Source organism: Trachypithecus francoisi, unplaced genomic scaffold (assembly GCF_009764315.1).
Source record: "Trachypithecus francoisi isolate TF-2019V2 unplaced genomic scaffold, Tfra_2.0 Lachesis_group12, whole genome shotgun sequence".
In the NCBI taxonomy this organism is placed as follows: domain Eukaryota; kingdom Metazoa; phylum Chordata; class Mammalia; order Primates; family Cercopithecidae; genus Trachypithecus; species Trachypithecus francoisi.
Genome location: NW_022681457.1, coordinates 9,962,050 through 9,989,902, shown reverse-complemented (window position 1 = coordinate 9,989,902; position 27,853 = coordinate 9,962,050). Strand labels below are relative to the sequence as shown.

Below are 27,853 nucleotides of genomic sequence, written 5' to 3'. Positions count from 1 at the left end.
GGGCCAGGTTCTCTTAAGTTTCCCTGAGGGACGAGGCCGCAAATGTAAATCGCTTGAACTGAGGGCGGGTCCAGGTTCTTTAAAGACGTCCCCTCAGGGGCGGGGCACCACATGTAAATTACTTGGGGAGAGGCACACACGTAAATCACCCGGAAAGGGGCAGCACAAAAGTATCACCGGGAAAGGGGCAGGGCACGCATGTAAATCACCTAAAAAGGGACGGGGCACACATACAAATCACTTGGGAAGGGGAGAGGCACACATGTAAATAACCTAAAAGGAGCGGGGCACACGTAAATCACCCGGAAAGGGGTGGGGCATTACATGTAAATTACCCTGAAAGGAGCGGAGAACACATGTAAATCACTTGGGAAAGGGAGAGGCACACATGTAATTCACCTGAAGTGGGCGGGGCACACGCAAATCACCCGGAAAGGGGCGGGGCACTACATGTAAATCACCAAAAAAGGGGCGAGGCACACGTAATCACCAGGAAAGGGGCGGGGCATTACATGTAAATCACCCAGAAAGAGGCAGTTCACATGTATCACCGGGGAAAGGGGCGGGGCCAGGCTCCCAAGAGCTCCGGGAGACCGCAGCCTTTACGGAGCTTGCTTTCCTGGCGCTGGGGGAGGGCGCAGCCGGGAAGTCCCAGAGCAGCGGTGTCAGGCTCTCCACGAGGGAGGGACGGGGCCAGAGTCCTCGCGAGGGCCCGGGGCGTGGTCCCCCGAGCTGGGCCGGAGCGCGGGCCGCTGACGTCACTGTCGGGTGAAGCTCGGTGCCTCCAAGCAGAGCCGCCCTCCGTACGGGGTGACCTGGTCTGCGCGGGGGCGTGCCAGTTCCCCGCACCCATGGCAGCGGCCAGGGGACAGCCGGAGTTGCCGCAGGAAGCCCCCGCCACGGAACCCGCGCCCCCGCCGGCCTGCCGCTTCTTCCTGGAAGGCCGCTTCCGCTTCGGCGCCCGCTGCCGCCAGCCCCACCCTGGGACGCCGGCGCCGCCTGACTGCGAGGCGCAGCCCGAGGCCGGGGCCAAGAAGCCGCCGCTGCGCACAGCCGCAGATGTCATCCAGCGCATCCGCTGGGGCCCGCGCCTCGACCCCGCCGACTTCTCGGTGGGCTACGTCGACCGCTTTCTGGGCGTGCGAGAGGAGCCCTTCCGCGCCTTCTGCTGGGACGAGCCGCTGGCCGTGCCCCAGCACCGAGTGCGCTTCTTCCGCTTCCGCGGCCGCCTCGTGTGGGACCGCGCCTCGCGCACCGACCTCCTCTTCGGCTCTGGCTCTACGGCGGGACGCGGGTCCACCATCCTGGACGCGCTGGACAGCGAGGGCGCCCACGGGGCGAAGGACGCCGAGTGGACACCGGCGGTGGCAGGTCAGGAGGCCCAGGCTGCCCCCGAGCGAAGGAGCACAGGGCCGCTCCGCACAGGGCACCAAGAGCCAGGTGTGGAGGACACCGGAGAGCTGGAGGCGGCCCAGGAGCAGGCGCTGGGCGCAGCTGCTGATTTTGAACACTGGCCCCAAGAGGACGCCTCGCAGGGGTGACTGAGGAGGCACTGAAGCCAACAGCAGCCGCCAGGATCACATTGCTGCGAAGCCAGGAAGCACAGGCCCTGGCAGCCCCGGGGGGCTCCGCTGAGGAGACAGAAGCCTAGTGGGGTCCTGGGGCCTGGCCAGAGGACAAAGGGGCCCGCCCTAGTGTTGCAGCCTCTCGCCAACCGCACCCCATTTTGCGGCCCTCATGGTGACCCAGGCTGGGTTACAAGCAGAAGTGACCAAGGCCCAGGAATACCTGGTCCACGTGGCCCCACGCTGCGTTGACTTCCTGGTGCCCACCCAGAACCTACACCTGCCGCTGGCCCTGCTGCTACCGGCAGGCGCTGGGGAGGCGACGGCTACCATCAGGTCTCTGAGACGACCCTCTTGGCCCTGGGGCTAAACACACCCCCTCAGCTGAGCTTTAGGGAGCTGGTCCTCCTGGACCCTCATGTGCTCTGTGCCCCACCCTCTCCCACACTGGAAGGCAAGGCACAAATGCTGAGCCAGAGGCTGGAAGCCGAAGGGCTGCGAGTGCTACAGTCTCCAGGGCAGCTGCATCAACACCTCACCATGGCTAAGGTGCCCTATGGTTCCCAAGTCCACCTCCCAAAGCTGGAATTCACCCTCAGCCAGGAAGTGGGGTGCCAAACCCTGCAGACACTCTGGCTGTGCTGTATGGGGAGCACACGGGGGCCTTTCCAGCCCCTGGCTGAGATCCCGCTGGAATGACACCCCCAAACCTCTGGAGGTGACAATGGATGCAAACAGCCCACACAGGAAGGACAAAGCGGGAGCGTGCGCTCTCTCTCTCTCTCTCTTTAATTTTGGTTTCTCTCAAGCTTCCAAATGGTGCTCAGTGCTCCAAGGAAAGGAAGGAAGGAAGGAAAGGGAGGGGAGAGGAGGGGAAGGGAAGGCAGAGGAGGAACATCTGGAAAAAAAGCAGCCTGACAGTCCAGCTGTTTGCAAACTCATAGCACATCCTCCAGTTACATGGCAGAAGAGGGAGGGAGGGAGGGCCAAAAAGAAAAGGGAGAGGAAGAAGAAAAATAACTTAAACACACACACAAAGAAAAGAGAAGGCAACATGACGTGAGCTGGTGATCCATGAAGGCAGGGAGGGAGGGGAACCATTTTACCTGTGCTGAACCAAGGGAGGAATGCAGGGAGGAGGGAAGGAAAGGGGAAAAAAAAATCAGAAGAAACATTGGGGGCAGAGGGAGGAGGGGACACGGAGACAACTTTATACAACTTGAGACGAGGCGGCCCGGCCGGCGTGTCCTCAGTGCGGTGTGGTGGCGGAGGATCTGGTGCTGGTGGGGCTGGCACTTCAGGGTGGGGGGCCAAGGACGGGCACAGTCTCTAAGCAGCTCCCCTCACCCCAAACACGGAGGCCCCAAGGGGCTGGGAACAAGAGTCTGTGGCGAAGCAGGTGAGGCAGCGGGCGGTGGGCGGGCTTGCTGGATGCCCCCGCCGCAGGCGGGCACGGGCTGGACGGCCTGTCTTCTTTCCACTGGCCCCCCGGCATGGGATGGGCCAGGGCGCCGGGTCGGGTACCGGAGTGCAAGCTCGAAAGAGAGAGAGAGAAAACACTGAGACAGCATTAGTGGAGTGAAAGGTGGACACAGATGAGCCTGCAGACCATGCCCCCAACCCTCCGCTGCCCATCCCCTCCTCCCCAATCCCATCCCTCTGAGGCAAAAAATAAAAACGTAGAAAAATCTCTGTACAGACTCCCCGGTGGGAAAACGGGGGCAGGGATGGTGGCTCTTCCTGGAGCCCACTCCCCACAAATAAATTTACAACCCAAGTCCACGGCTCAAAAACGGAATCCGCAAAGGCAGCGCCGGGGGCTGCAGCCCCTGCCCCCGCCCCCTCCTCGCTGGGTGCTCAGAAGGCTGACAGCTGCGCCAGGCTGAGGCGGCAGTCGATGCTGGAGTTGTCCGGGCCCGTGTAGGCCAGGCCCAGGGGCTCTAGGAAGGCCCGGCAGGCGGCCTCGCCCTCGAAGGCCAGCTCGGCCTGCAGGTAGGAGACTGGCAGCGCAGGGCGGAAGCTATGGAGACAAGAGGAGAAGGTGATGAGGCGGGCGGGCGGGAGGGCAGGGGAGGGCCCCACGAGCGGGGAGGCCCCCCCACTCGGGTACCCACAGGATTTCCTCAGCACAGTACCTGCTGGCTTCCCCACCCGCCTCCCAGCCTCCCCACCTCAGGGGCTTGGGGGGGCCCGGGGTGGGGTTAGTGGCCCCAGCCCCCAGCTGTGCCCCCCCTCGCCCTCACTTACCTGTGCAGGGGCCAGGGAGGAGAGGGGACAGGCAGGGAAGGGCCCAGCGGGCTCCTCCGCTGGCTGAGGGGCAGGGGCCAGATGGAGGGAGCAACACTCGGCAGGGGATAGGGCTGGCAGGGCTGGCAGGGCCACCGTGGGGACCCGGCCCTCGCTGCTTCCCCTGCCCTGCATTACAGTGTCTTTGGGAAGCCAGGCACAGGGGTGCCAGCCAGCACTCACCACTACATACTGAAAGCAGTCACTTCTGGCTGCTGCAAAGCAACACTACTAAGCATCTAGCACAACCCAGGTCCTCAGAGCTCCCTGAACCCTCTTCCACAGGGGGTGCAGCCCTACCCTTTCCACACACACAGGAACCAAGGCACCAAGTGAGGGGCACTAAGTCCTAGAACCCGCTTCTGCTCCAAAGCGAGAGCTTCATGGAGGCCATGGGATCAGAGTCCACGCCATCTCCCAGTCTCAGCTGGCAGGGCAGGGTCAGCCTCCTTGGGGGAAAGGTGCTGACACAATGAGGTCACTGACAGACTAGGGCCCCACCCACAAGGAGCCTCACAGCTGTGTTCCCAACCAAGGCCAATCAGGCATCCATTCACCAGGACGCTCGTCCAACCACAGGCCCCTGTGCAGCTGGAAGCTTGAGAGCCGCCATTCGTGGGGCCCATCATGGCAGCAGACTGGGCAGCCTCCTGCCTCTAACTTCCCAAGCTGGCATGGAGCTCTGGGCACGGCATCCCACATGCTCGTCTGCTCCTGTGACTCCTACCCTGGCTCAGCCTCTCCCTGAAGTTGGCTTAACCCACACGAGATTCCAGAATGAGTCTCCCAATCTCCAGGCTGACGATCCCTCCCTAGCTCCAAACTATGCTGTGACTATGACCTCAAACAGAGGGCCACGTGGCCAGGCACTCAAGGCCTCTCCAGGCTACTGGTCAACCTCTTCGACCAGAATTTCTCCACCTTGGCAAGACTGACCTCTGGGCCCCAGTGGCAGTGGTGGGGCAGCATACCTGGCCTCAGCACCCCTGGCCTCCACTCACTAGATGCCAAGAGCATCCCCGTGCTGTGACAACCGAAAACCTCTCTTGACATTGCCCAGCGTCGCCTGGGCACCTCAATCACCAGACAGAACCGTGCGTCTAAACATGAGTCAAGCAACTGTCCCCTACCCACAGCGAGCCAAGAGCAATGTCTAGTGAGCAAAGGACACTGCAGGGGCACGGCCTGACTGGGGGCCTTTGGCACCACGCCCAGTGTGGCCTCATCGCAGGTGTCTCCCTAAGTGTTTCTGGTGCTCTCCAAGGAGCTGCGTGGGACAGGGCCTTGTCCTGTTAGAACAGAGACTGCCTGGATGGTCTCTATGGTGGGAGCACAGCGACAAGCTGAGAAAGCAGAGACCTCAGGGTTCTGAGGAAGCCCAGAGCAAGGAGTGAACTAGGGGATCCAGGCAGGAGAGAACAGGAGGAAGAAACGCACAGACGGGGTGGAAAAGAGGCCCCAGAGGCGGTGAGCTGGGAACAGCGGGGAGGCGGGGAGGAGTGACCGGGAACACAGAGGTGGCCAAGAAGGAAAGCAAGAGGAACCGGAAAGGGGAGGGCTGAATGGAGAAAGATGGGGGAGCAAGGACCAGGAGAAGGGTCGGGGGCTGGGGGAGGCCTGCGGCCAGGAGCTGGTCTGAGGCGGTGTGAGGCTGAAGGATGGGAAGAGCAAGAGCAGAAGGGAGCTTGGCACCACATACGTTTTGATCATGGCTTTGAGGGCGACCTTGCGTTCCCGATCTGCAAACTTGTCCACGAGGTAGCCAGACATGCAGGGTGCATGGCAGTAGAGCCGGAAAAAGCGGTGGTAGTTGCCCAGGGCCCAGGCTGTCCTTAATGCCAAGGCGTGGGCCACGCAAGGATCTGCCTTCAGTTCTCGTGTGAGGTATGCCAGCTCCGTGGTGATGTCTAGCGCCAAGACAAAGAGGGTCAAGTCAGCAGGGCTCCACCGTGGGCACCACAGCCTCCGTCCCGGGGACTGGGCCTCACCTCCCGAGTTCTTGGTGAAGATGTAGTAGAGGATTCGGTAGGCAGTAAACTCGCCCACGTTGCCAGGCAAGCTCTCGGCGTACAGCGACTTGAGCTGTGTCTGGCACTGGTTAAACTCTTCATGGTCACCCTGGAAGGCAGAGGCACAGAGGGAGGAGAGCAGAGTGAGGGTGCCGAGGGCAGAAGAGCAGCAGGAAAGGGGCTGGGGAGGCCTGCAGAGGCCAGCTCACCTTCTCCAAGGCGATCCGGGCGTGGGTCTCGTAAACCTCCACCGTGAACTCGGTGCGGATGCCCTGGACCTGGGGCCATGGGGCGAGAACAAGAGTCACAAGGAGCGGGAGGCAGGACTGGCTGAGGCCAGGCCCCTCCTAGCGCGAGCCTCACCGTCAGATCCTGCCGGATCGACTTCATCTGCTCGCAGGCAAACGCGTAGTCCTGCTTCTCTTTCCAGTGGGACTTGACCATGCACAGCGATTTTTTCAAAACCTGGAAAGGGAAACAGAATTAGCACTCGGAGCACAGTTCAGGTCCGGTGGGCAAGGGTTTCCACTGATTTGGTGGGAGAGTTGCAACATTAAGGGAAAAAAAAAACAACAAAGGCCGGACGCAGTGGCTCACGCCTGTAATCCCAGCACTCTGGGAGGCCAAGGCAGGCGGATCATCTGAGGTCAGGAGTTTGAGACCAGCCTGGCCAACATGGTGAAACCCCGTCTCTACTAAAAACACAAAAATTAGCCGGGTGTGGTGGCGCACGCCTATAATCCCAGCCACTCGGGAGGCTGAGGCAGGAGAATCGCTTGAAGCCAGGGAACGGAGGTTGCAGTGAGCCAAGACCACGCTATTGTACTCCAGCTTGGGCAACAGAGCAAGACTCTCTCCCCCGCCAATTAAAAAAAAAAAAAGAAAAAACACACAAGACATGGGTTAAGAGTGGCCACCCCACACCCATTTCCCTGTAAACACACGGCTGTTCACATGTTCTGCAGCAGAACAGTGAGGACGCCAAACCCTGGAAGCACAGACCCCGGTGCCCCACAGCCCACGGGCCTGGGAGAAGGCTTTATGCTCCACGTCACCTAAGCCAGGGACCACGGCCCAGAGGTCAAGCGATTCACCGGCCAAACTGCACACCCGCCATGCAGGATCCAGGGCAGCAGTGTGCCTTCGCGCTCCTCTCAGGACGCAGACCGGCCGAGGCTTCCTGGCCGGGCTTCCCCCGCCATACCAGAGCCCCTGTGTGGCCTCTGCCACCCCCCGGGTTGGCTCTCCAAGTCCTGAGCCAGCAGGGCCTCACAGAGCAGAACTGCCCAGCCCAGCCGGGCACTTACTGCCACAGGGCGCACGGTGGACGGGTCGGGGGCACAGGTGAGGCGCAGGTAGTGCTTGGTGATGTCAGGGCAGGTGCCCACGATCTGCAGCTCCTGCCAGTCAGGGTCGGCCCCGCTGCTCTCCAGGCTGCTCATCTGCAGCACCAGGGGCTCAAGGCGCAGACGGCGGGAGTGTCCGTGCTGGAAGCGAGCTGCCCGCTTCTGCTTCTTCAGCTCGCGCTCGGGGTCCTCGCACTCCAGCGCCGCCATCTTCTTTCGACTGCGCTTGGTGGAAGCCAGATCATGCCTAGGAAGGGGTGAGGGGCAGTGAGCGGGACGGGTGTCTCCAGCCACCCTACAGCCTCGCCTCTTTGGCAGCTGGCTATCCACCTGTCTAGCCCTCTTCCTCCTTCTCCCACAGGCCCCCAGTACCCTCCTCCACCCTGACCTGTGTCTCAAGCCCCCACCCAGTCTCACCTCTTCCCACGCTGTGCCCTGCCTCGGCCCCGATCCATATGGGCCCCTCGACCACCCCGGCCCTTAGGGGGCGGGTTCCTGCGGCCCACAGGGTGACACTCGTTTCCTGAGTAGGAACTGTCGGAGTCTGAGTGGGAGTCACTGCAGGAAGAAGCAGGAAGATCAGGCCTGAAATACCTCCCCCCTCCCCCACACCCCCCCCACCCCGACCAAGGCCTGGAGCCTCAGTACCTTCTGCGGAAGTGGCGGGTTGGGGACCTGGAGGAGGAGCGGGAGCGGGAGTCTGTGCTGGACGAAGAGCTGTTGTCCTTCATGAAGACGTTGCGGTTGCCAAACTTGGTGAAGCTGTTGCCCCGGGCTCGACCAGCACCCCCAGCCCCCGGCGTCCCTCGCTGGGACGGGGCACCCCCGCCCCTAGTCGCTGAGCCCGCCCCTCTAGGAGGGTGAAGGCTGCTAGGGGCCTCCCACCGCTTCTTCTTAGGGCTCTCGGCCACAGGCTCCCGGGTCAGCCTGAGGATACAGCAGGGCAGGGCATCACCATCCCCCCAGACACCGGCAGGACGGCCAATACCACCTCCCGCCATCTACCAACCCACCTCTGAGAGGCACTTACCCCAGGCGGCTCAGCTATTACAGTGCAGAAATGAGACGCAAACCCAGGTTTTCTGTGTCCAGAGGGTGCGCTTAACCACTAAGCAATGCACACCTCTCCAGCATCCATGGTCCCCACCCCACCCCACTGGCCTTCCAACCAGGACTTCATTCCCCCGGGATCCAACTTTCCAGTTCATTTCTCTTTGGAGCTCCTGGTACCCGGGACCCCGAACTCTCCTACCTCCATACCCGGCCCGTGCCTCGCACAGCACCACCCTCTCACCTACGTCCCCCACCCACACTAACCCTGGCAGGGGCTCCCGGCTCCAGTCAATGGTATAGGCCGAGCCATCCTGCAGCCGCGCCTGCAGCACCTCCTTGAGCAGCTTTTCCGTGCGGTCCTTGTCCTCCTCCGACTCACAGGCGGTGAAGCAGCGCTCCACATACTCTTTCATGTCCTGGGGCCAGTCGTCGGGCTTCCCAGACAGGTTCCCCCGGGCAGAGGACCCACTGCGGGAGGACAGAGGAGGGACTCAGTTGCAGAGAATTCCCAGACTCAGAAGACCATCCCCAGCACCACTCTGAGCGGACACAGAGGGACACAGGCCCCATGTTTTCCTTCTGTCTCCTTCAGTGCCCACAGCAACCCCCAAGGGAGGGTCCTTCTCCCCTTTTCAGAGGTGCGCACTGAGGCTCTGGGGGGGCACTGGACCACAGACGCCGAGTGCAGTGTGTGGGGCTGTGACGGGGCAAGCGGGCAGACGTCACCTGTGGTTCTGAGCTTTCTCAGGGTTGGGCTGGGGGCCGAAGCCGCCGTGCTGGCCCTCTGTGCTGGAGCCAAAGCTCTGGGTGGTGACAGCAAACGGTCGCTTCTGGATGTTGAACTTGAGACCTCCAGTCCCAGGGGCCGCTGCGAGGGCAGCAAAAGCCAGGGTCAGGCCTTCCCCAGCACATGCAGCAGTCCCCAGGGGACAGCAGGGTGTGGACATGCAGGGGGGAGCGCTCAGGTTCTAGAGGAGGGCTCCACCCAGGGGACAGCAGGGTGTGGACATGCAGGGAGGCGCGGCCAGGTTCTAGAGGAGGGCTCCAGCACACACGTGCCTGCTCCAAAGCAGCCCCACCCCAAGCCCGGCGATCACAACACCCAGAAATAAGGAGCAGCACACACCCTATGCCGCACACCGAGGAGCTCTGTAAAGGCCCCAATCCCTCGAGCCTCCACAGGGTTTTGCCGACTTACGTTTCATGCGGTTCCACAGTTGTTGGCCCTTCTTGGGCTTGGCAGGTTCCGCGTAGCTGTGTGGCCCATAGGCCTGGCCTGTGGCGGGCCCCACCTGGCTGTGCTGTGTGGCTGGAGCTGTCCCAGGCTGAGGGCCACTGTTCAGCGTGTGAGCCCCATGCGGGGGATTTGAGGGCTGAGGGGGCTGAGCCGACGGCAGCTGCTGAGGGGGAGCCTGGTAGGACATGCTCTCATCCATGCCAGGGACTGGGGGCTGCAGAAGGAAGCAGGCGCTAAGCACGGGAGGCAGATTCGGGAGCTGGCGAGTGGCACTCAGCCCTCACCATGAGGACACAGTGGTCACAGCACTCGACCCTCCCGTGACCTTCCCACATGTGCTCATTCGAGTCCTCAGTAGCTCTCTGAGGTTAACATTTGTTAACAACCTTTTCACAGCTGACAAGGCTCCAGCTCAGAGACTAAGCAACTTCCCAGGGCCCTGAGCTACGAAGCAGCAGCTGGCAGCGTCTCAATGCTGGAGTAACAGCCACCGACAACACACCCACTCCAGCGCTGCCATCCGAGCACACACACTCATGGAGCACAAGGACGAGGCTACCATCCTTCCTGCTTCCGAGAGCGGGCTGAGATGCGTACGTAATTACACCAGGGGTGGGCACGCTGGGATTCAAACCCACGTCTACCTGCCTCCTAGGCACTAGCCCGGCCATTCCTCCAAGCTGCACCTTAAATGCAAAACCCAACCCGTGTGCGCACGCGTGTGGGCGACCACACTGGGGCAAAAGATGTCTTTCAACATCTCAGGTCTAGCCTTGGCTCAGCCTTAAACCCACCCTAGGTTCAAACACTATGCTTTGTCCTCCTCATTTTCAGATCAGGAGTTGCTTGGAAGGAAGAAAGCAGTTTAAGGAGCACAGGCCATTCCTCATTGACAGCTCATTCAAAAATCTACATTTCCTCTGCTTGAGCACAGCATGGGAGCTGGGCTAGGGTGTTACCTGGTTCAGAGTCCCTTGGTGCTGGGGTGCGGATGGCTGCTGGGGTGTGGCTGAGCCATAGGAGCTGGCCATCCCATACTGGGAAGGGGAGCCGTAGCTCTGGTACATGCTCTGCAAAGGTGCAGGGAGGGAGGCTTTAGTGGGAGGCCTGCCCTTTCCACTTCCCCAGCCCGCTCAGGAACTACACCAGCCATGGCCCTCTACCCATGCCTCACCCCTTTCTCTCTCCACTATATTAATGCACCACACCCTCTCATATACTAAAAAAAGAAAAACCTGTCAATCCCACCTCTCACTTAGCTGGTTCTCAGAATATAATCAACAATACTGAGTGCCAACTTTTCTAAGCACCACAACGAACAGTAAGAAGGAAAACCCACGCTCTAATGAAGCTTGTGCTTGAATTACATGCCCAGCCGTACACATCAATATGTAATATATCCAGCAATAAGGATCATGAACAATAAAAAGGCAAAGAGAGAGAGACAGGTTGCAAGGCAGGAATGCTACTTTCCATCAGTGTGTCAGGTAGAGGCTCTCTGAAGGCGGCATCTGAGCAGAGACCTCCAAGAGGCGGCAACACAGGGACCACTGCAGCCAGGGCAAAGCAAGAGTGGGCCTGGTGGGGGCAGGCATCACGGAGGTCTCTGCTTCGATGGCCATGGCAGAATGAGCATGGGGAGAGAAGGGACCAGAACCAGGTATGTAGGACCTTGTGGCTCATGGTGGGGACCTTGGAATGCACCTCATGGGCAAGTAGAGGGTTTCTAGCAGTTATCACTGCTAACTCCAGTCCATCCACCAGCGGGCCCATCCCAGCCGACTCCGCCCCCCGGCCCCGCCCCATCCCAGCAGACTCCGCCCCTGGCCCCGCCCCACCGGCTGGGCACTCACCATGGGGTAGTAGTAGCCGTAGGGGTAGGCATAGTTGTACTGCTGGTACCACTGGTAGTACTGCTGCTGTTGCAAAGCCGAGGCTTCCGCCTGGGACACGTACTGGGGAACCAGAGAGGCACATGTGCCGTCAGCAGCCCAAATCCACAGGCACACGGCCCCCAAATGGCAAGCCTGTGGTTGACTGGTGGGTAATTGCCAAGGGATGAAACTGGGTTCATGTATCTGCAAAGTGAGCCACCGTCTCCACCATGAGACTCACACACCTTAGAGACCAGGGGCATGGGCATGGCCTCCCTCTTCAGAACCACACCACACCCTAGATTCCTCAAGGAAACGGAACTTTTCCCTGTTCAGACTTAGATACCCTGGAACATCTTTTTATGTTTCCCCTCAGAGCACCCCGTCCGAATGATACAAGAGGGCGCCAGACTGTGTCTCTCCCACGACCACTGACTCAGGGTACCCCAGCCCCGTGTCCTTCTCACTTGTGCACTGGCCACAGGCCCATTGCTGCTGGACTTGGCAGAGCTGCCGGCGGCTCCTGACTTGCTGATGCTGGCCAGGGCCTGGCGGGCCTTCTCCCACTCCGGGTTCTCGTGCATTGGCGTCTCCATCCCATTCTCTCGGCCTGCCCCAGCCACCATGCTGTACTGAGAAGACCTGTAGAGAGAGGACTTCAAGTCATACCTGTTCTCCCCACTGTACACAGGTGGGCAAGTTGGGAGGCAAATTCCAGCCCCTGGATCCCAAATCTAACTGTTACTACCTATCTAAGCCTAAGTTTTCTAATCTGTACTATGCTGACAAAGGGTTTCTGCTTCAGAGTCTTCTGGGAGGGACAAATGAGATCACCCACTTAAGGTACTTATCCCAGAGCCTGGCACACAGGAGTTGTTAAAACCAAACACAAGGCCGGGCGCGGTGGCTCAAGCCTGTAATCCCAGCACTTTGGGAGGCCGAGACGGGCGGATCACGAGGTCAGGAGATCGAGACCATCCTGGCTAACACGGTGAAACCCCGTCTCTACTAAAAAATACAAAAAACTAGCCGGGCGCGGTGACGGGCGCCTGTAGTCCCAGCAACTCGGGAGGCTGAGGCAGGAGAATGGCTTAAACCTAGGAGGCGGAGCTTGCAGTGAGCTGAGATCCGGCCACAGCACTCCAGCCTGGGCGGCAGAGCGAGACTCCGTCTCAAAAAAAAAAAAAAACAAACACAACAATGAGCAGAACCCACAGAACTGAACACAGGCCCTGGCACCTCCTAGGGCTATGTCCATCATGAATCCATGAATTCCGTCTGACATCACCCCAGTCAGCAGGTTATCATGCTATTTTGAGAAAAAATAAGGACTTTGCAGAAAAACAAATAAATGACTGTGTATTGAGTGTTGGGAACCTGCCTCCTAATGATACTTGCTTGAATGAATCATCACAATTCTGCAAAGCAAGCACTGTACTGTGAAACACGAAAGCTCAAAGAGGTAAGGCTTGCCCCTCTCCACACAACCAAATGCTTCCCTCTGTGTCTGCCTCACCACCACCCCCACCCACAGGGATTGTGGCATCACTTCCCCTGAGGCCACCTGAGGTCCCACCCCAGAGGACAGCACTGGGTCTCGCTTCCTCTCTCCCTCCCGGCCCGCCTCCATCCCTCTCGCCTCACTAACCAATCTGTGCCACGTTGATCACCCACGTTGGCCGCCATCTGGACCTTGGGGTAGAAGGGGTGGACCTCGGGAGCCAGACTGCTTTTTCACTGTCTGTGAGAAAAAGAACGAGTTAGGGAGACTTAAGGGGGAGCTAAAAACATGTCACAAAGTGGGGAAGAAAAGTAGATGGACTCGGCCGGGCGCGGTGGCTCAAGCCTGTAATCCCAGCACTTTGGGAGGCCGAGACGGGCGGATCACGAGGTCAGGAGATCGAGACCATCCTGGCTAACACGGTGAAACCCCGTCTCTACTAAAAAATACAAAAAATTAGCCGGGCGAGGTGGCAGGCGCCTGTAGTCCCAGCTACTCGGGAGGCTGAGGCAGGAGAATGGCGTAAACCCGGGAGGCGGAGCTTGCAGTGAGCTGAGATCCGGCCACTGCACTCCAGCCTGGGCGGCAGAGCGAGACTCCGTCTCAAAAAAAAAAAAAAAAGAAAAGTAGATGGACTCACGAGAAGCCAAGTAGAAAAGGGGAGGCTGACAGAGAAGCCACTGGGGTCAAGGATCTGAGGAGTTCTGGGTGTGGCCTAAAAAGGCTGGAGGATGAGGAGAAGCCCCTGGCCGCTTTGTAGTGCTCCAGGTGGAAAACAAAGGATTTGGAAACAGGGAAGCCTGAACAGACTTCCCAAAAGGAAGGAGAAGGGTCTAAAATCCATGTGAGCAAAGAGCGGGTGTGACGAAAGGTCGAGAAGGTGGGAGTGCCTCCACCAAGGGGAGAAGTTCTAAAAAAAATTCTAGGGGCCAGGTGTGGTGGCTCACGCCTATAATCCCAGCACTTTGGGAGGCCGAGGCAGGAGGGTCACCTGAGGTCGGGAGTTCGAGATCAGCCTAACCAACATGGAGTAACCCCGTCTCTACTAAAAATACAAAATTAGCTGGGCATGGTGGCGCATGCTTGTAATCCCAGCTACTAGGGAGGCTGAGGCAGGAGAATCGCTTGAACACGGGAGGCGGAGGGCAGTGAGTTGAGACTGCGCACCATTGCTCTTCAGCCTGGGCAGCAAGAGCGAAACTCTGTCTCCAAAAAAAAAAAATTCTAGGGAATACGGGTTGTGAAAGGAACCTGAACCAAGAGAATGGATGCTATAATGAGAAGAGTCTGAGGGAAGCCTTAAGACTGAGAGAGTGGAAAGGTTTCCGAGAACTCTAAAAAAGACAATGCCGACGTGAACCCCAACGTGAAGAAACGGGTTCTTAGCGCTGAGAGACTGATTTCAAAAAGGTCTCTGAAGGCCAGTAAAGAGACCGACGTGGGAGTCCTCAGTGGGACTACCCCTGCCTGCTTCCACGGGGAGTTCCCGGAAGCAGGGGTAGGGCTGGGAGAGAAACGGGATCACCTTGGTTGGGTGTCTGGACATAAAGCTTTGGGAATGCCAAAGAAGACCCAAAACATGTTCAAGGAATTAAGAGTGGGGTAGAGAGAACTGGAAGAAAAGTGGAGTGTCTCCGGGGCGAGGATTGCGAAGCCTAAACTCCCGAGAGGGAGTAACTGATAAGTAGGATAATGAATCCTGCAGGAGAACCGGAATTCTCACAAGTTGACGGGACAGGAACAGGAGTCTGGAGCTGGGGAAAAGCCCTAGAAACGCAAAGGCTTAACTTAAACAGGACACTGGCGTGAGTAGAGACGAGGGATCGTAGTGGGGACACAGGAAAAGGAGCCCCCCGGCAGAAGGGAGATCAGAAACAAGGTCAGGAGTTGGGGGGTGGGAAGAAGACTCCCGGGCGGGTCTCAAGAACGGGGACAGGCACCAGACGTGAGGCCTGGGGTCCCGGGAGCACCTGGGCGTCCCGCAGGCTGGGCGAAAGCAAAGGAGGACGCCGGGTGGAGGAGGCCGCCCGGATCCCCAAGTCTGGCCACCGAGCCACTGCCCAGGCCGCGCCTGCGCACCACGCCCCAGACAGACTGGCTGGAGTCGCCGGTCGCCCGGGGCAACACCCGGCCAATGGAGAGTGAGGGGCGCGCCCCGGGGCCCCAATAACTCCGAGGGAGAGGGACGGGGAATGGAAGATTAAGGCGCACGCGCGCCAGTGGCCGAACGCGCGCCCCCAGGCCCGGTGCGCAGGCGCAGTGGCTGCCCCCTGCCCCGCCACACCCTGTCGACGCTCGCGCGCGGCGTCTGCTGCTGCGACAGCCGAGAAGGCCTCGGGGCTCGCGGGACGCAAGACCGAAAGGAGATGCTATCCCCGCCCGCCTGCTCGCCCGCCGCTCCCCTTACCAACCAGGACCCTTCGCTGCAGGGACACGCCAACAACCACCCAGGCGATTAGCAACACGGCCACGACACCGATCGGCCACCCGGCTGGCTCTGGTCTTCTTTGGCTTCGACGTCCTGACCGCGGCGTCCTGACGTCACGCGGCGACCTCGCCCCGCCTCGTTCGGCCCGGCACAGCCAATGACCGCCACGAGCTACGCTTGAGCCCGCCCTCCCTCCCACTCACTAACGCATGAGCATTTTAAGGCAGACCGGAAGTCTGGGTGGGGACGGTGGCCCCGAGGGGACAAGTGAGGCCGCATTAGCTGTTTTTGCGTCCCACGCAGCCCCGTTTTGTTGTTGTGGTTGTTGTTCTCGTTCTCGGAGACGGAGTATTGCTCGTGCTGTGTCATCGCCCAGGATGGAGTGCAGTGGCGCGATCTCGCCTCACTGCAACCTCCGCCTCCCAGGTTCAAGCCATTCTCCTGCCTCAGCCTCCGGAGTAGCTGGGATTACAGGCGCGCGCCCCTATACCCGGCTAATTTTTGTATTTTTAGTAAAGATGGGGTTTCACCCTGTTGGCCAGGCTGGTCTCCAACTCCTAATCTCATGATCCGTCCTCCTCGGCCTCCCACGTGCTGGGATTACGGGCGTGAGCCACCGCGCCCGGCCGCAACCTTGTTTTAACTGAGTCAGTGGGAGCCATTACTGTTCCTCCATGTACACGGGCGTGACAAGAGTTACGGGATTGTCCACCGCACCGTGATGTGGAAGCCCTGGGGAGAGAATGATAAAGAAAGGGGATGAGGAACAGCTCCCCCCGGAAGAGCGGACTTCCCTAGTCAATGAATCTGGAAGGGCGCAGGGGAGGGGGCGCGGCGAGTTCAGGTGGACGGAGGCTGGAAGCTGGCCCGATTGGAGGGGGATGGGTGTAGCATTGGCAGGGGCGCTGGGGTGGAAGTGTGTGGGGTCACAGGTGTGTAAGGATGGGCGCGGAGCGGACCCCCAAAGGTCACTGAGGTCAGCCTGAGGCATTGGACCAAATCTGTACATAGGCATTTCTCTGAACTCCGCGTCACCTTTTGAGAGCCATCTGTTTCCATCCAGGACTCGGATACAAATTATCCAGTCCGCTGCAGGGACCGGTCACTGTGTCACAGCGAGTGGTAGGATTTCAGAGGCAGTTTTCCTCCTTATTTTGTACCATTATGAACTTTTAGCTTGAAAAGCACATGCCATTTTCATAAGTATGTATTATTTTGTTAGTGCTAGCATAGATCTTTTTCCGTTATTTTACTGTGTGTCGGCTGGGGGTTGTTTTCGTTTGTTTTCGTTTGGGTTTTGTTTTTTGTTTTTTGTTTTCGTTTTGGTACCACACTTTTTGTTCCGGAATAATTTTGGATTTATTCAAAACCTTGCCAAGGCCGGGTGCGGTGGCTCACACCTGTAATCCCAACACTTTGGGAGGCCAAGGGGGGGTGGATCACCTGAGGTCAGGAGTTCAAGATCAGCCTGACCGACATGGTGAAGTCCTGTCTCTACTAACAATACAAAAATTAGCTGGGCGCGGTGACGCGTGCACCTGTAATCCCGGCTACTCCGGAGGCTGAGGCAGGAGAATCGCTTGAATCCAGGAGGCCGAGGTTGCAGTGAGCCGAGATTACGCCATTGCACTCCAGCCTGGGCAACAAGAGTGAAACTCATGTCGGCCGGGCGCGGTGGCTCAAGCCTAAGCCTGTAATCCCAGCACTTTGGGAGGCCGAGACGGGCGGATCACGAGGTTAGGAGATCGAGACCATCCTGGCTAACACGGTGAAACCCCGTCTCTACTAAAAAAAAAATACAAAAAACTAGCCGGGCGAGGTGGCGGCGCCTGTAGTCGAGCTACTCCGGAGGCTGAGGCAGGAGAATAGCGGGAACCCGGGAGGCGGAGCTTGCAGTGAGGTGAGATCCGGCCACTGCACTCCAGCCTGGGCGACAGAGCGAGACTCCGTCTCAAAAAAAAAAAAAGAGTGAAACTCTTGTCTCCAAAAAAAGAAAAGTTGCAAAGATCATACGCAGTCCAGCATATTTTATGCCCAGTTTCATCTGATGCTGTCATCAGAAGCATCAACAAAAGTGCTTTGTTACAGATACTGACAGGATGCATTAGTGTAACTAAATCCCAGACTTTACTGGGATTTCACCTTTTCCTCCAATGTGTTCTTTACATGCCACAGTCCAAGCCAGAACCCACACTCCATTTAGCTTTCTTTTACTTGTTGTATTTAGGGCGGGTTTCTTGTAGATAGCATGTAGTTGGATCTCACTTTTTTTTGCCCAAGCGAACACTCTCTGCCTTTTAAAAGAGGTGTTTATAATTGTACTTTTATTTTTTATGTCTTATTCTTTTAGCATTCTGTACACAGACACAGCGATAAAATGAAATGACTGGAACTTAAATGTGAAAACTCTTACATTACAATTAAGCCCACAATTACATACATTTATCTTACATGTCAGTAAAAAAAAAAAAAAAAATTATGAAAACAGGACGAATTATATCCCAAAAGAACCCCAAAATAGAAAAAATACCTAAGAAATGTGTCTAACCATGAAAAGTACTGTTCTCTTGGTGTCTTCCGTGTACTTAAGTACAAAACATTGTTGCCTCTGATTAATGCACCCTGTACTAATTTTTCTGTGGTCCAGTTACATATTTGGTCGAATCCAGGACTAAGTTTATGTACCATCCAGGCAAACCAGCACCCCTCCCTTAATCCACTTCAGAATTTTACCCCAACTGTGTGATGATTTGCTCTAAGAAGTCACTAGGGGGTTGCTTTTTTTTTAATCTATTATTTTATCTTTTTTTTTTTTTTTTTTTTTGAGACTACTCTGTCGCCCAGGCTGGAGTGCAGTAGCACGATGTCAGCGCACTGCAACCTCTGCCTCCCAGGTTCAAGCAATTCTTGTGCCTCAGCCTCCCAGTAGCTGGGATTACAGGCATGCACCACCACACCCAGCTGATTTTTGTATTTTTAACGGAGACGGTTTCACAGTGTCGAGCAGGCTGGTCTCGAATTCCCGATCTCAGGTGACCCGCCCGCCTCCGCCTCCCAAAGTGCTGGGATTACAGGCATGAGCCACTGCGCCTGTCCAGTAGGGTGTTGCTTCTGAACACTTACTTTAATAATCTTGGGTGGGCCAGGTGCGGTGGCTCACGCCTATAACCCTAGCACTTTGGGAGACTGAGGCAGGTGGATCATCTGAGGTCAGGAGTTCGAGACCAGCCTGGCCAACATGGTGAAACCCCGTCTCTACTAAAAATGCAAAAAAATTAGCCGGGCGTGGTGGCGCATGCCTGGAATTCCAGCTACTCCGGAGGCAGGAAACCTGAGTTGTAATCCCAGCTCTTTTACTTAACCAGCCATATGAGTTGGGAAACTCATTATTTTCCTTCTCTTGGCTCCAGATTCCTCATCTTGCAGCTGGGATCCAGAGTTCTCACTCCAGGAGCCCAACCACAGCAAAAACCAAAACTGTACTTTTTTTTTTTTTTTTTTTGGAGACAGGGTCTCTCATTCTGTCACCCAGGCTGGAGTGCAGTGGCGTGATCTCTATCTCAGCTCACAGCAGCTTCAACCTCCCAGGCTCAAGTGATCCTCCTGCCTCAGCTACGCAGTGTGATGGTATTTTGTTATAACAACCAGAATGTAGTTAAGACATTTACTGAAGGATATCTTGGTTCCTTTTTTTTTTTTGAGGCGGAGTCTCGCTCTGTCGCCCGGACTGGAGTGCAGTGGCCGGATCTCAGCTCACTGCAAGCTCCGCCTCCCGGGTTTTTACGCCATTCTCCTGCCTCAGCCTCCCAAGTAGCTGGGACTACAGGCGCCGCCACCTCGCCCGGCTAGTTTTTGTTTTTTTTTTTTTTTTTTTTTTAGTAGAGACGGGGTTTCACTGTGTTAGCCAGGATGGTCTCGATCTCCTGACCTCGTGATCCGCCCGTCTCGGCCTCCCAAAGTGCTGGGATTACAGGCTTGAGCCACCACGCCCGGCCAGATATCTTGGTTCCTTCCAAGTTTTTGGCAATGATCAATAAAGCTGCCATAAACATGCACGTGCACATTTCTTTGTGGGCACAGTTTTCAGCCCATCTGTGTAAGTACTGGGGAGCACTGTTGCTGGTTGGTGTTCTACGAGTATGTTTAGGATTCTGAGAGACTGCCACACTGTCCTCCGAAGTAGCTGTACCATTCTGCATTGCCAACACCAATGAATGAGAGTTTCCGTCGCTCCGCATTTCTGCCAGCATTTGGCGGTGCCGGCATTTTGGATTTGGCATTCTAATAGGTATGTAGTGGTGTCTTGTCTTTTCTTTTTGAGACAGAGTCTCACTGTGTCTCCCAGGCTGGAGTGCAGTGCAGTGGTGTGGTCTCAGCTCACTGCAACCTCCGCCTCCCGGGTTCAAGCCATTCTCCTGCCTCAGCCTCCCAAGTAGCTGGAGCTACAGGCGTGTGCCACCACGCCCGGCTAATTTTTGTATTTTTAGTAGAAACGGGGTTTCACCATGTTGGCCAGGATGGTCTCGATCTCTTGACCTCGTGATCCACCTGCCTCAGCCTCCCAAAATGCTGGGATTACAGGCGTGAGCCACCACACCCGACCAGTGGTGTCTTGTTTTAATGTGCAGTTCCCTAATGACGTACGGTGAACATCTTTTCCTATGCTTATTTGCCATCTATATTAGGGTTCTCCAGAGAGCCAGAACTAACAGGATATATGTAGATATTGAAAGGGAGTTCACTGGGGAGAATTGGCTCACACGGTCATCAGGCAAAGTCCCACCATAGGCCGTCTTCGAGCTGAGGAAGGAAGAAGCCAGTCATGTCTCAAAGTCCGAAAGTCTCAAAAGTAGGGAAGCCAATGGCCAGCCAGTCTGTGGCAGAAGGCCCAAGAGTCCCCAGCAAACCACTGGGAGAAGTTCAGGAGTCCAAAGGCCAAAGAACCTGGAGTCTAATGTCCAAGGACAGAAAGCATCCAGCACAGGAGAAAGATGAAAGCCAGACAACTCAGCTAGCCAGCCCCTCCCACCTTCTGCCTGTTTTGTTCTAGCCACGCTGGCAGCCAACTGGATGGTGTCCACTCACACTGAGAGTGGGTCTTCCTCTCCCACTCCCCTGACTCCAATGTCAGTCTCCGCTGGCAACACCTCACAGACACACCCAGAAACAATCCTTTTTTTTTTTTTTTTTGAGACAAAGTCTCACTCTATCACCCAGGCTGGAGTGCGCTGGCACCATCTCGGCTCACTCCAACGTCCGCTTCCCGGTTCAAGCAATTCTTCTGCCTCAGCCTCCTGAGTAGCTGGGACTACAGGCACGTGCCACTAGTTCGGCTAATTTTTGTGTTTTTAGTAGAGACGGGGTTTCACCATATTGGCCAGGCTGGTCTCAAATTCCTGCCCACCTCGGCCTCCTGTAGTGCTGGGATTACAGGTGTAAGCCACCATGTCTGGCCTCTTTTCCTGTTTTTTAATCAGATTGTTTTCCTGTTAACTAACTTTTCAGAGCCCTTTGTATATCTTGGATAACAGTCCTTAATGAGATAGGTCTCTTGCAAATAGTTTATCCCAGGCCCCAGCTTGTTTTCTCATCATATTAAAAATGTTTTTCAAAGAGCAGAGGGTTTTTTTATTATTATTTTAATAAAGTCCAGCTTGTAAGTTTCTTTCAGGGAGCACGCCTTTGATGTATCAAAAAATTTATCATGGCCAGACACAGTGGCTCACAGCTATAATCCCAGTATTTTGGGAGGCTGAGGTGGGCGGATCACTTGAGGCCAGGAGTTTGAGACCAGCCTGGCCAACATGGCAAAACCCCATCTCTACTAAAAATGCAAAAATTAGCCGGGCGTGGTGGCGCACAACTGTAATTCCAGCTACTCAGGAGGCTGAGGCGTGAGAATCACTTGAACCCAGGAGGCAGAGGTTGCAGTGAGCCAAGATTTTGCCAGTGTACTCTAGCCTGGGCAACAGAGTGAGAGTCTTGTCTCAAAAAAAAAAAAAAAAAAAAATTCACAAAACCCAGTCATCCAGATTTTCTCCTAGGTTGTCTTCTAGGAGTTTTATAGTTTTGCGTTTAACATTCAAGTCTATGATCCACTTTGAATTAATTTTTGTGAAGAGACTAAGGTCTGTGTCTAGATTGTATTTATTTATTTTCGGCATGTTGATGTCCACTTTTTCTAGCACCATTTGTGGAGAGAGGTTTCAGCATTTTTTATGATACTGTTCTTTTCTTTTTTTTTTTTTTTTTTAGACAGAGTCTCACTCTGTCATGCAGGCTGGAGTTCAATGGCGTGATCTCAACTCACTGCAACCTCTGCCTCCCAGGTTCAAGCAATTCTCCCGCCTCAACCTCCCGAGTAGCTGGGACTACAGGTGTGCACCACCACACCCAGCTCCTTTTTGTATTTTTAGTAGAGACGGGGTTTCACCATGTTGGCCAGGCTGGTCTTGAACTCCTGACCTCGAGATCCGCCTGCCTTGGCCTCCCAAAGTGCTGGGATTACAGGCGTTGAGCCACCACATCCAGCCTTATGATACTGTTCAATCTCTGCTCTGCGCCCACCACCACACCCAGCTAATTTTTGTATTTTTTGGTAGGGACGGGGTTTTACCATGTTGGCCAGGTTGGTCTTGAACTCCTAACCTCAGGTGGTACACCCGCCTCAGCCTCCCAAAGTGCTGGGATTACAGGCGTGAGCCACCGCACCTGGCCTTGTCTTCACTTTTGAAAAACAATTTCAATGAGTATAGAAGTCTAGGTTGACTACTTTTTTCTTTTGCTACTTTTAAGAATTTTCTTACACTGCTTTCTCACATTGTTTCCAGTGAGAAATCTGGTGTCATCCTAATTTTTATTCTTCTGTTTATAAAATCTTTTTGTTTTTCATCTGGCTGTTCTCAAGATTTTCTCTTTATTATTGGTCTTAAGAAATCTGATTATGATGTGTCTTGGTTTTTGTGTTTCTTCTGCTTGGGGTGTGTTGAATTTCTTGGATCTTTGGTTTTATAGTTTGTATCAAATTTGGGAAATTTGGGGTTACTGTTTCTTTAAACACTTTCTCTGTTCCTTTCTCTCTCCTTATGGGCCTCCAGTTACACATATATTAGAATGTCCACGGCTCACCAGTGTTCTTTCCATTTAAAAAATATATATATTCATTCCTTTTGTGGCAGGGCATGGTGGCTCATGCCGGTAATCCCAGCACTTTGGGAGGCCAAGGCAGTAGTATCATTTGAGCCCAAGAGTTTGAGACCAGCCTGGGCAACATGGCGAGACCTCATCTCTACAGAAAATGTTTAAACATCAGCCAAGCACGGGCCGGGCGCGGTGGCTTACATCTGTAATCCCAGCACTTTGGGAGGCCAAGGCAGGCAGATCACGACATCAGGAGATTGAGACCATCCTGGCTAACACAGTGAAACCCTGTCTCTACTAAAAATACAAAAAAATTAGCCGGGCGTAGTGGCGGGCGCCTATGGTCCCAGCTACACGGGAGGCTGAGGCAGGAGAATGGCATGAACCCGGGAGGCGGAGCTTGCAGTGAGCCAAGATCACGCCACTGCTCTCTAGCCTGGGCAACAGAGCGAGACTGTGTCTCAAAAATAATAATAATAATAAAATTAAAATTAAAAAATTAGCCAAGCATGGTGGCATGCGCCTGTAGTCCCAGCTACTCGAGAGGCTAAAGTGGGAGGATCGCTTGAGCTGGGGAGGTTGAGGCTGCAGTGAGTCATGATCATGCCAGTGCACTTCAGCCTAGGTGACCGAGTGAGACCCTGTCTAAAAAATAAATAAATAAATCATTTTTTAAAATGTTTCATTTGGACAGTTTCTAATGTTGTCTTCCAGTTCATGAATCTTTTTTTTCCTGCAATGTCTAATCTGCTGTTCTAGCCAATGCGTTATTTCTTTTCTTTCTTTTTTTTTTTTTTTATTGAGATGGAGTCTGGGTCTGTGGCCCAGGCTGGAGTGCAGTGGCGTGATCTTGGCTCACTGCAAGCTCTGCCTCCCGGGTTCACGCCATTCTCCTGCCTCAGCCTCCCGAGTAGCTGGGACTACAGGCGCCCGCCACCTCGCCGGCTAGTTTTTTGTATTTTTTAGTAGAGACGGGGTTTCACCGTGTTAGCCAGGATGGTCTCGATCTCCTGACCTTGTGATCCGCCCGTCTCGGCCTCCCAAAGTGCTGGGATTACAGGCTTGAGCCACCGCGCCCGGCCAATTTTTTGTATTTTTTAGTAGAGACAGTTTCACCGTATTAGCCAGGATGGCCTCGATCTCCTGACCTTGTGATCCTCCCGTCTCGGCCTCCCAAAGTGCTGGGATTACAGGCTTGAGCCACCGCGCCCGGCTGCCAATGCGTTATTTCTTTCAGACATTGTAATTTCTATCTCTTGATACCCAACTTGGGCTTTTTTTATATCTTCTATATCTGTAAAGAACTTTTTGAACGTATGGAGTACATTATAATAGTGGTTTTAATGTTCTTACCTACTAATTCTAACTTCCGGGCCCATTTCAGTTGAATGATTTTATCCTCACGATGTGCCCTATTTTCCTGCTTGTTGCATATTTGGTGACTTTGTTATTGGATACTAGACAATGTCAGTATTACCTTGTCGGACGCTCGTTACTTTTGTATGCCTGTAAATATTCTTGAGCTTGGTTTGAGAATGCAGTGGCGTTACCTGGAAGCAGCTCGATCCTTTCAGGTTTTGCTTTGAAAATTTCTCAGGTGGGGCCAGAACAGTGTTTAACCGTCTATTCCCCGCAGGTGACGTAAGACCCTTCTCAGTGCTCTCCCCAGTGTTCCTTCAATCATGAGGTTTTTCCGGTAGGAACAGCGCCTTGTCAAGCCCTGTGTGAGTCCCCAGAACTCAGGCACAATTTCCTTCAGTTCCTCCAGGTGGTTCTTTCCCTGGCATTCTAGTGCATTCAGGCTGCAGTAACAGAGGACCATGGACTGGTGACTCAAAAATAACAAACACTTACTTCTCACAGTTCTGGAGGCTGGAAGTCCAAGATAATTTATTTTTATTTTTATTTTTTGAGATGGAGTCTCGCTGTGCTGCCCAGACTGGAGTGCAATGGCATGATCTTGGCTCACTGCAAGCTCCGCCTCCCGGGTTTAAGACATTCTCCTGACTCAGCCTCCCAAGTAGCTGGGACTATAGGCGCTCACCACCACACCCGGCGAATTTTTTGTATATTTAGTAGAGACAGGGTTTCACCATGTTGGCAAAGCTGGTCTGGAACACCTGAGCTCAGGTGATCTACCCGCCTCGGGCTCCCAGAGTGCTAGGATTGCTAGGATTACAGGCGTGAGCCACCGCGCCCAGCCAATTTTTTGTATTTTTAAGTAGAGACAGGGTTTCACCGTGTTGGTCAGGCTGACCTTGAACTCCTAACCTCGGGTGATCCGCCCGCCTCAGCCTCCCAAAGTGCTGGGATTACAGGCATGAGCCATCACATTCTCAAAACAAAGCTCAAGAACATCGCATTCTCAAAACAAATCTCAAGAACAAAGCTCAGACTCTCTGCTTCATCTCCTCTGCTCACGGAGTCCTCCCAGCTCCACCTCAGTGTTCCCTCCCTGTCCCATGGCCTGGAAACTTGTAACAGGACCCTGTGGCAATTTTAGGGCTTTTCTTGATTTCTTGATGTTTCCCATCCCTCAGGGATCATTTTCTTGTGAGAGTCTTGACCACTGTTGTTTTCTTGTATTTGCTCTGTTTTGGAGGGGGGCGTTGCAGCAAGGAGAGCAAGTCCAGACTCTGTGACTCCATCTCGGTCGGAGTAGAAGCCCCCATAGGTAACATTCTAAAAATAACCACTGGATTTTCCTTTTGTAAAGGTTGGGTAAAATGCCTTTTTTTTTTTTTTTTTTTTTTGAGATAGAGTCTCACTCTGTTGCCCAGGCTGGAGTGCAGTAGGTGTGATTCCGGCTCACTGCAAGCTCCACCTCCCAGGTTCAAGTGATTCTCCTGCCTCAGCCTCCTAAAGAGCTGGGATTACAGGCACCTACCACCACGCCTGGCTAATTTTTGTATCTTTAGTAGAGATGGGGTTTCACCGTGTTGGCCAGGCTGGTCTCAAACTCCTGACCTCAGGTGATCGCCTGCCTCAGCCTCCCGTAGTGCTGGGATCACAAGCGTGAACCATGGTGCCCGGGGCCAACTTCTTGATAAAAGATCACCCCCAGGCCCATTGTCATGGGAGATCAAGCAGCTGAATCTCAAGGTACTTTGCAGCCGCCCAACAGTCAGCGGTTGCCTGTGCTTGGGAAATGGGCTCAGGGGCACTAGAGGGCAGTGTTTGAGAGGAAAGAAGTCAGCATGGCAGCAGGGCCGGCCCTGGGGCGGACAGCCCACATGGTCAGGAAAAAGTGAGTGAACGGATGTGGCTCCCAGAACCCCTCCCTGAAATTGCAGTTGATTTTTATTCCCCACCTCAAGCCCACATATCCAAAGCTTCCTCTGAACACTCCTTGCAGCGCACAAGGTAGAAATGATTGACAGGCACGGAGCTGCGGCAGGCCCCACGCTGGACACCAGCATCTGGCGCTGTGGGTCACCAAGCACCAACCTGATCTCCTCGGAGCCAGGTGTGTGTTGGGATTCAGGATTTTTCAGTTTCAAAGGTAATATGATCTCTACTCCACAGGGCACACGGCACCCTCAGTGCTCAGCACAGCAGTGTGCAGCAGCCTGGTTCACTTTTCTGCAGGGAAGTATGTGAACGTTCACACCGAGCGGGGTCAGTCACGTCTGTAAGTCACCTCCCACCAACACAGGTCAGGTTTTCTTGCCCAATGAGCTTGGGGATGGCTTGACTTCGAAGCTCCTTGGATCTGTGGATTCTGGAATTTTGGATTTGTGATACCCATTTGATCAAAGAGGCAACCAAAGGCCGGGCGCGGTGGCTCACGCCTGTAATCTCAACACTTGGGGAGGCCAAGGCAGGAGGATCATGAGGTCAGGAGATCAAGACCATCCTGACTAACACGGTGAAACCTCGTCTCTACTAAAAATACAAAAAAAAAAAAAAAATTAGGCCAGGCGTGGTGGCTCAAGCCTGTAATCCCAGCACTTTGGGAGGCCGAGACGGGGGATCACAAGGTCAGGAGATCGAGACCATCCTGGCTAATACGGTGAAACCTCGTCTCTACTAAAAAATACAAAAAAAAAAAAAAAAAAAAAAAAAAAACTAGCCGGGTGACGAGGAGGGCGCCTGTAGTCCCAGCTACTCGGGAGGCTGAGGCAGGAGAATGGCGTGAACCCGGGAGGCAGAGCTTGCAGTGAGCCAATATTGCGCCACTGCACACCAGCCTGGGCGACAGAGCGAGAGTCCGTCTCAAAAAAAAAAAAAAAGAGGCAACCAAGGTCTAACGGGTCGAGTGACTTTCCCATATCCATGAAGGTCGTGAGAAGCAGGACTAGGATTGGTGGCTCAGGGGTGTCTTCAAGGATAAGCTGGGCCCTTCACCGTGCAGGCCCCTCTCCATCAGTCCACTCTGCCACCGCCGTCTGCCACACCCTGCTCTGATAGCACCTCTCTGCCAGGTTTTACCCTCACATCCTCAACTCAGCCAAGAGCTGGTTTCTTCCAGAAAGAGCCCTGCTGTGAGGTGAGTTATCGGACTTCTCTTTTTTTGGATGTTTGTTTTCAGGGTTTAGCTGATCAAAGTGGTATCGTTGTAACAGGCAGCTCTAAATATAAGTCTTCAGAGGCCTGTGTGTCTTTTTCTGTAAATCAATTCCCAAAAGCAGGATTGTTGGGACATGGGGTGTATGCAGTTTTGATCTGATCACATACAAGCACATTTTTTTTTTTTTTTCAAGGGATAGTGGCAGTTCGCAGCCTCAGGAGAAGTGTTTTGAGTGCCTGTTCCTCCAGATCCTTGCCCGCCCAGGACGTCACCACTCTTGTTAATTTTATTGTATCTGGGTAGTGAAAAAGAGTAGTTTCTCATTCTTTCAAACTACATTTCCCAGTTATTAGAGTTTGAATCTTTTTGTCTGTTTACTGATGTTGGAATTTTTACTTTATTGAATATTCATCTCAGTTGATTACTTTTAAAGGGGTTGTCTTTTTCTTAGTTTATGAAAGCTTTTGTAGATTGTATCTTTTAAGAATAATATATTTCTGGCTGGGCGCGGTGGCTCAAGCCTGTAATCCCAGCACTTTGGGAGGCCGAGACGGGCAGATCACGAGGTCAGGAGATCGAGACCATCCTGGCTAACCCGGTGAAACCCTGTCTCTACTAAAAACTACAAAAAAGGCCAGGCGCGGTGGCTCAAGCCTGTAATCCCAGCACTTTGGGAGGCCGAGACGGGCGGATCACGAGGTCAGGAGATCGAGACCATCCTGACTAACACGGTGAAACCCCGTCTCTACTAAAAAATACAAAAAACTAGCCGGGCGAGGTGGTGGGCGCCTGTAGTCCCAGCTACTCGGGAGGCTGAGGCAGGAGAATGGCGTAAACCCGGGAGGCGGAGCTGGCAGTGAGCTGAGATCCGGCCACTGCACTCCAGCCTGGGCGACAGAGCGAG

At 54.8% G+C, this 27,853-nt stretch overlaps 3 protein-coding genes and 1 long non-coding RNA gene across 7 annotated transcripts in view; 2 read left to right on the top strand and 2 right to left on the bottom strand.

Moving 5' to 3' along the window:
- The window catches only part of LILRB3 (leukocyte immunoglobulin like receptor B3), a 250,857-nt gene that overhangs the window by 61,839 nt on the left and 161,165 nt on the right, over nt 1-27,853 (bottom strand). The window lies entirely within an intron of this gene.
- LENG9 (leukocyte receptor cluster member 9) lies at nt 528-2,727 on the top strand. The gene is given in 4 exon segments (XM_033229110.1): nt 528-1,503; nt 1,506-1,718; nt 1,721-1,912; nt 1,915-2,727. Coding segments are annotated over 4 exon segments (1,716 nt in total). The 5' UTR covers nt 528-542; the 3' UTR covers nt 2,265-2,727.
- On the bottom strand, nt 2,332-15,390 carry LENG8 (leukocyte receptor cluster member 8). Of its 4 annotated transcripts, none has more exons than XM_033229097.1 (16): nt 15,283-15,389; nt 13,019-13,111; nt 11,838-12,012; nt 11,350-11,451; nt 10,456-10,566; nt 9,458-9,710; nt 8,986-9,127; nt 8,524-8,727; nt 7,855-8,133; nt 7,624-7,764; nt 7,168-7,453; nt 6,224-6,325; nt 6,070-6,138; nt 5,840-5,969; nt 5,551-5,758; nt 2,332-3,585 (listed from the first exon to the last, which is right to left on the bottom strand). In XM_033229097.1, the coding sequence occupies exons 2-16, from the start codon at nt 13,054-13,056 to the stop codon at nt 3,423-3,425; spliced, it is 2,403 nt and encodes an 800-aa protein (XP_033084988.1). In that variant the 5' UTR covers nt 13,057-13,111; nt 15,283-15,389; the 3' UTR covers nt 2,332-3,422. The 4 variants fall into 4 exon arrangements, with proteins under 4 accessions (XP_033084988.1, XP_033084987.1, XP_033084985.1 ...); XM_033229098.1 differs by having other exon boundaries at nt 2,337-3,585; nt 15,279-15,390; XM_033229096.1 differs by lacking the exon at nt 10,456-10,566 and having other exon boundaries at nt 2,332-5,758; nt 15,279-15,349.
- LOC117093704 lies at nt 23,661-27,282 on the top strand. The gene is made up of 3 exons (XR_004441207.1): nt 23,661-23,905; nt 25,965-26,070; nt 27,143-27,282. It is a non-coding gene; the product is annotated as an uncharacterized LOC117093704 (long non-coding RNA).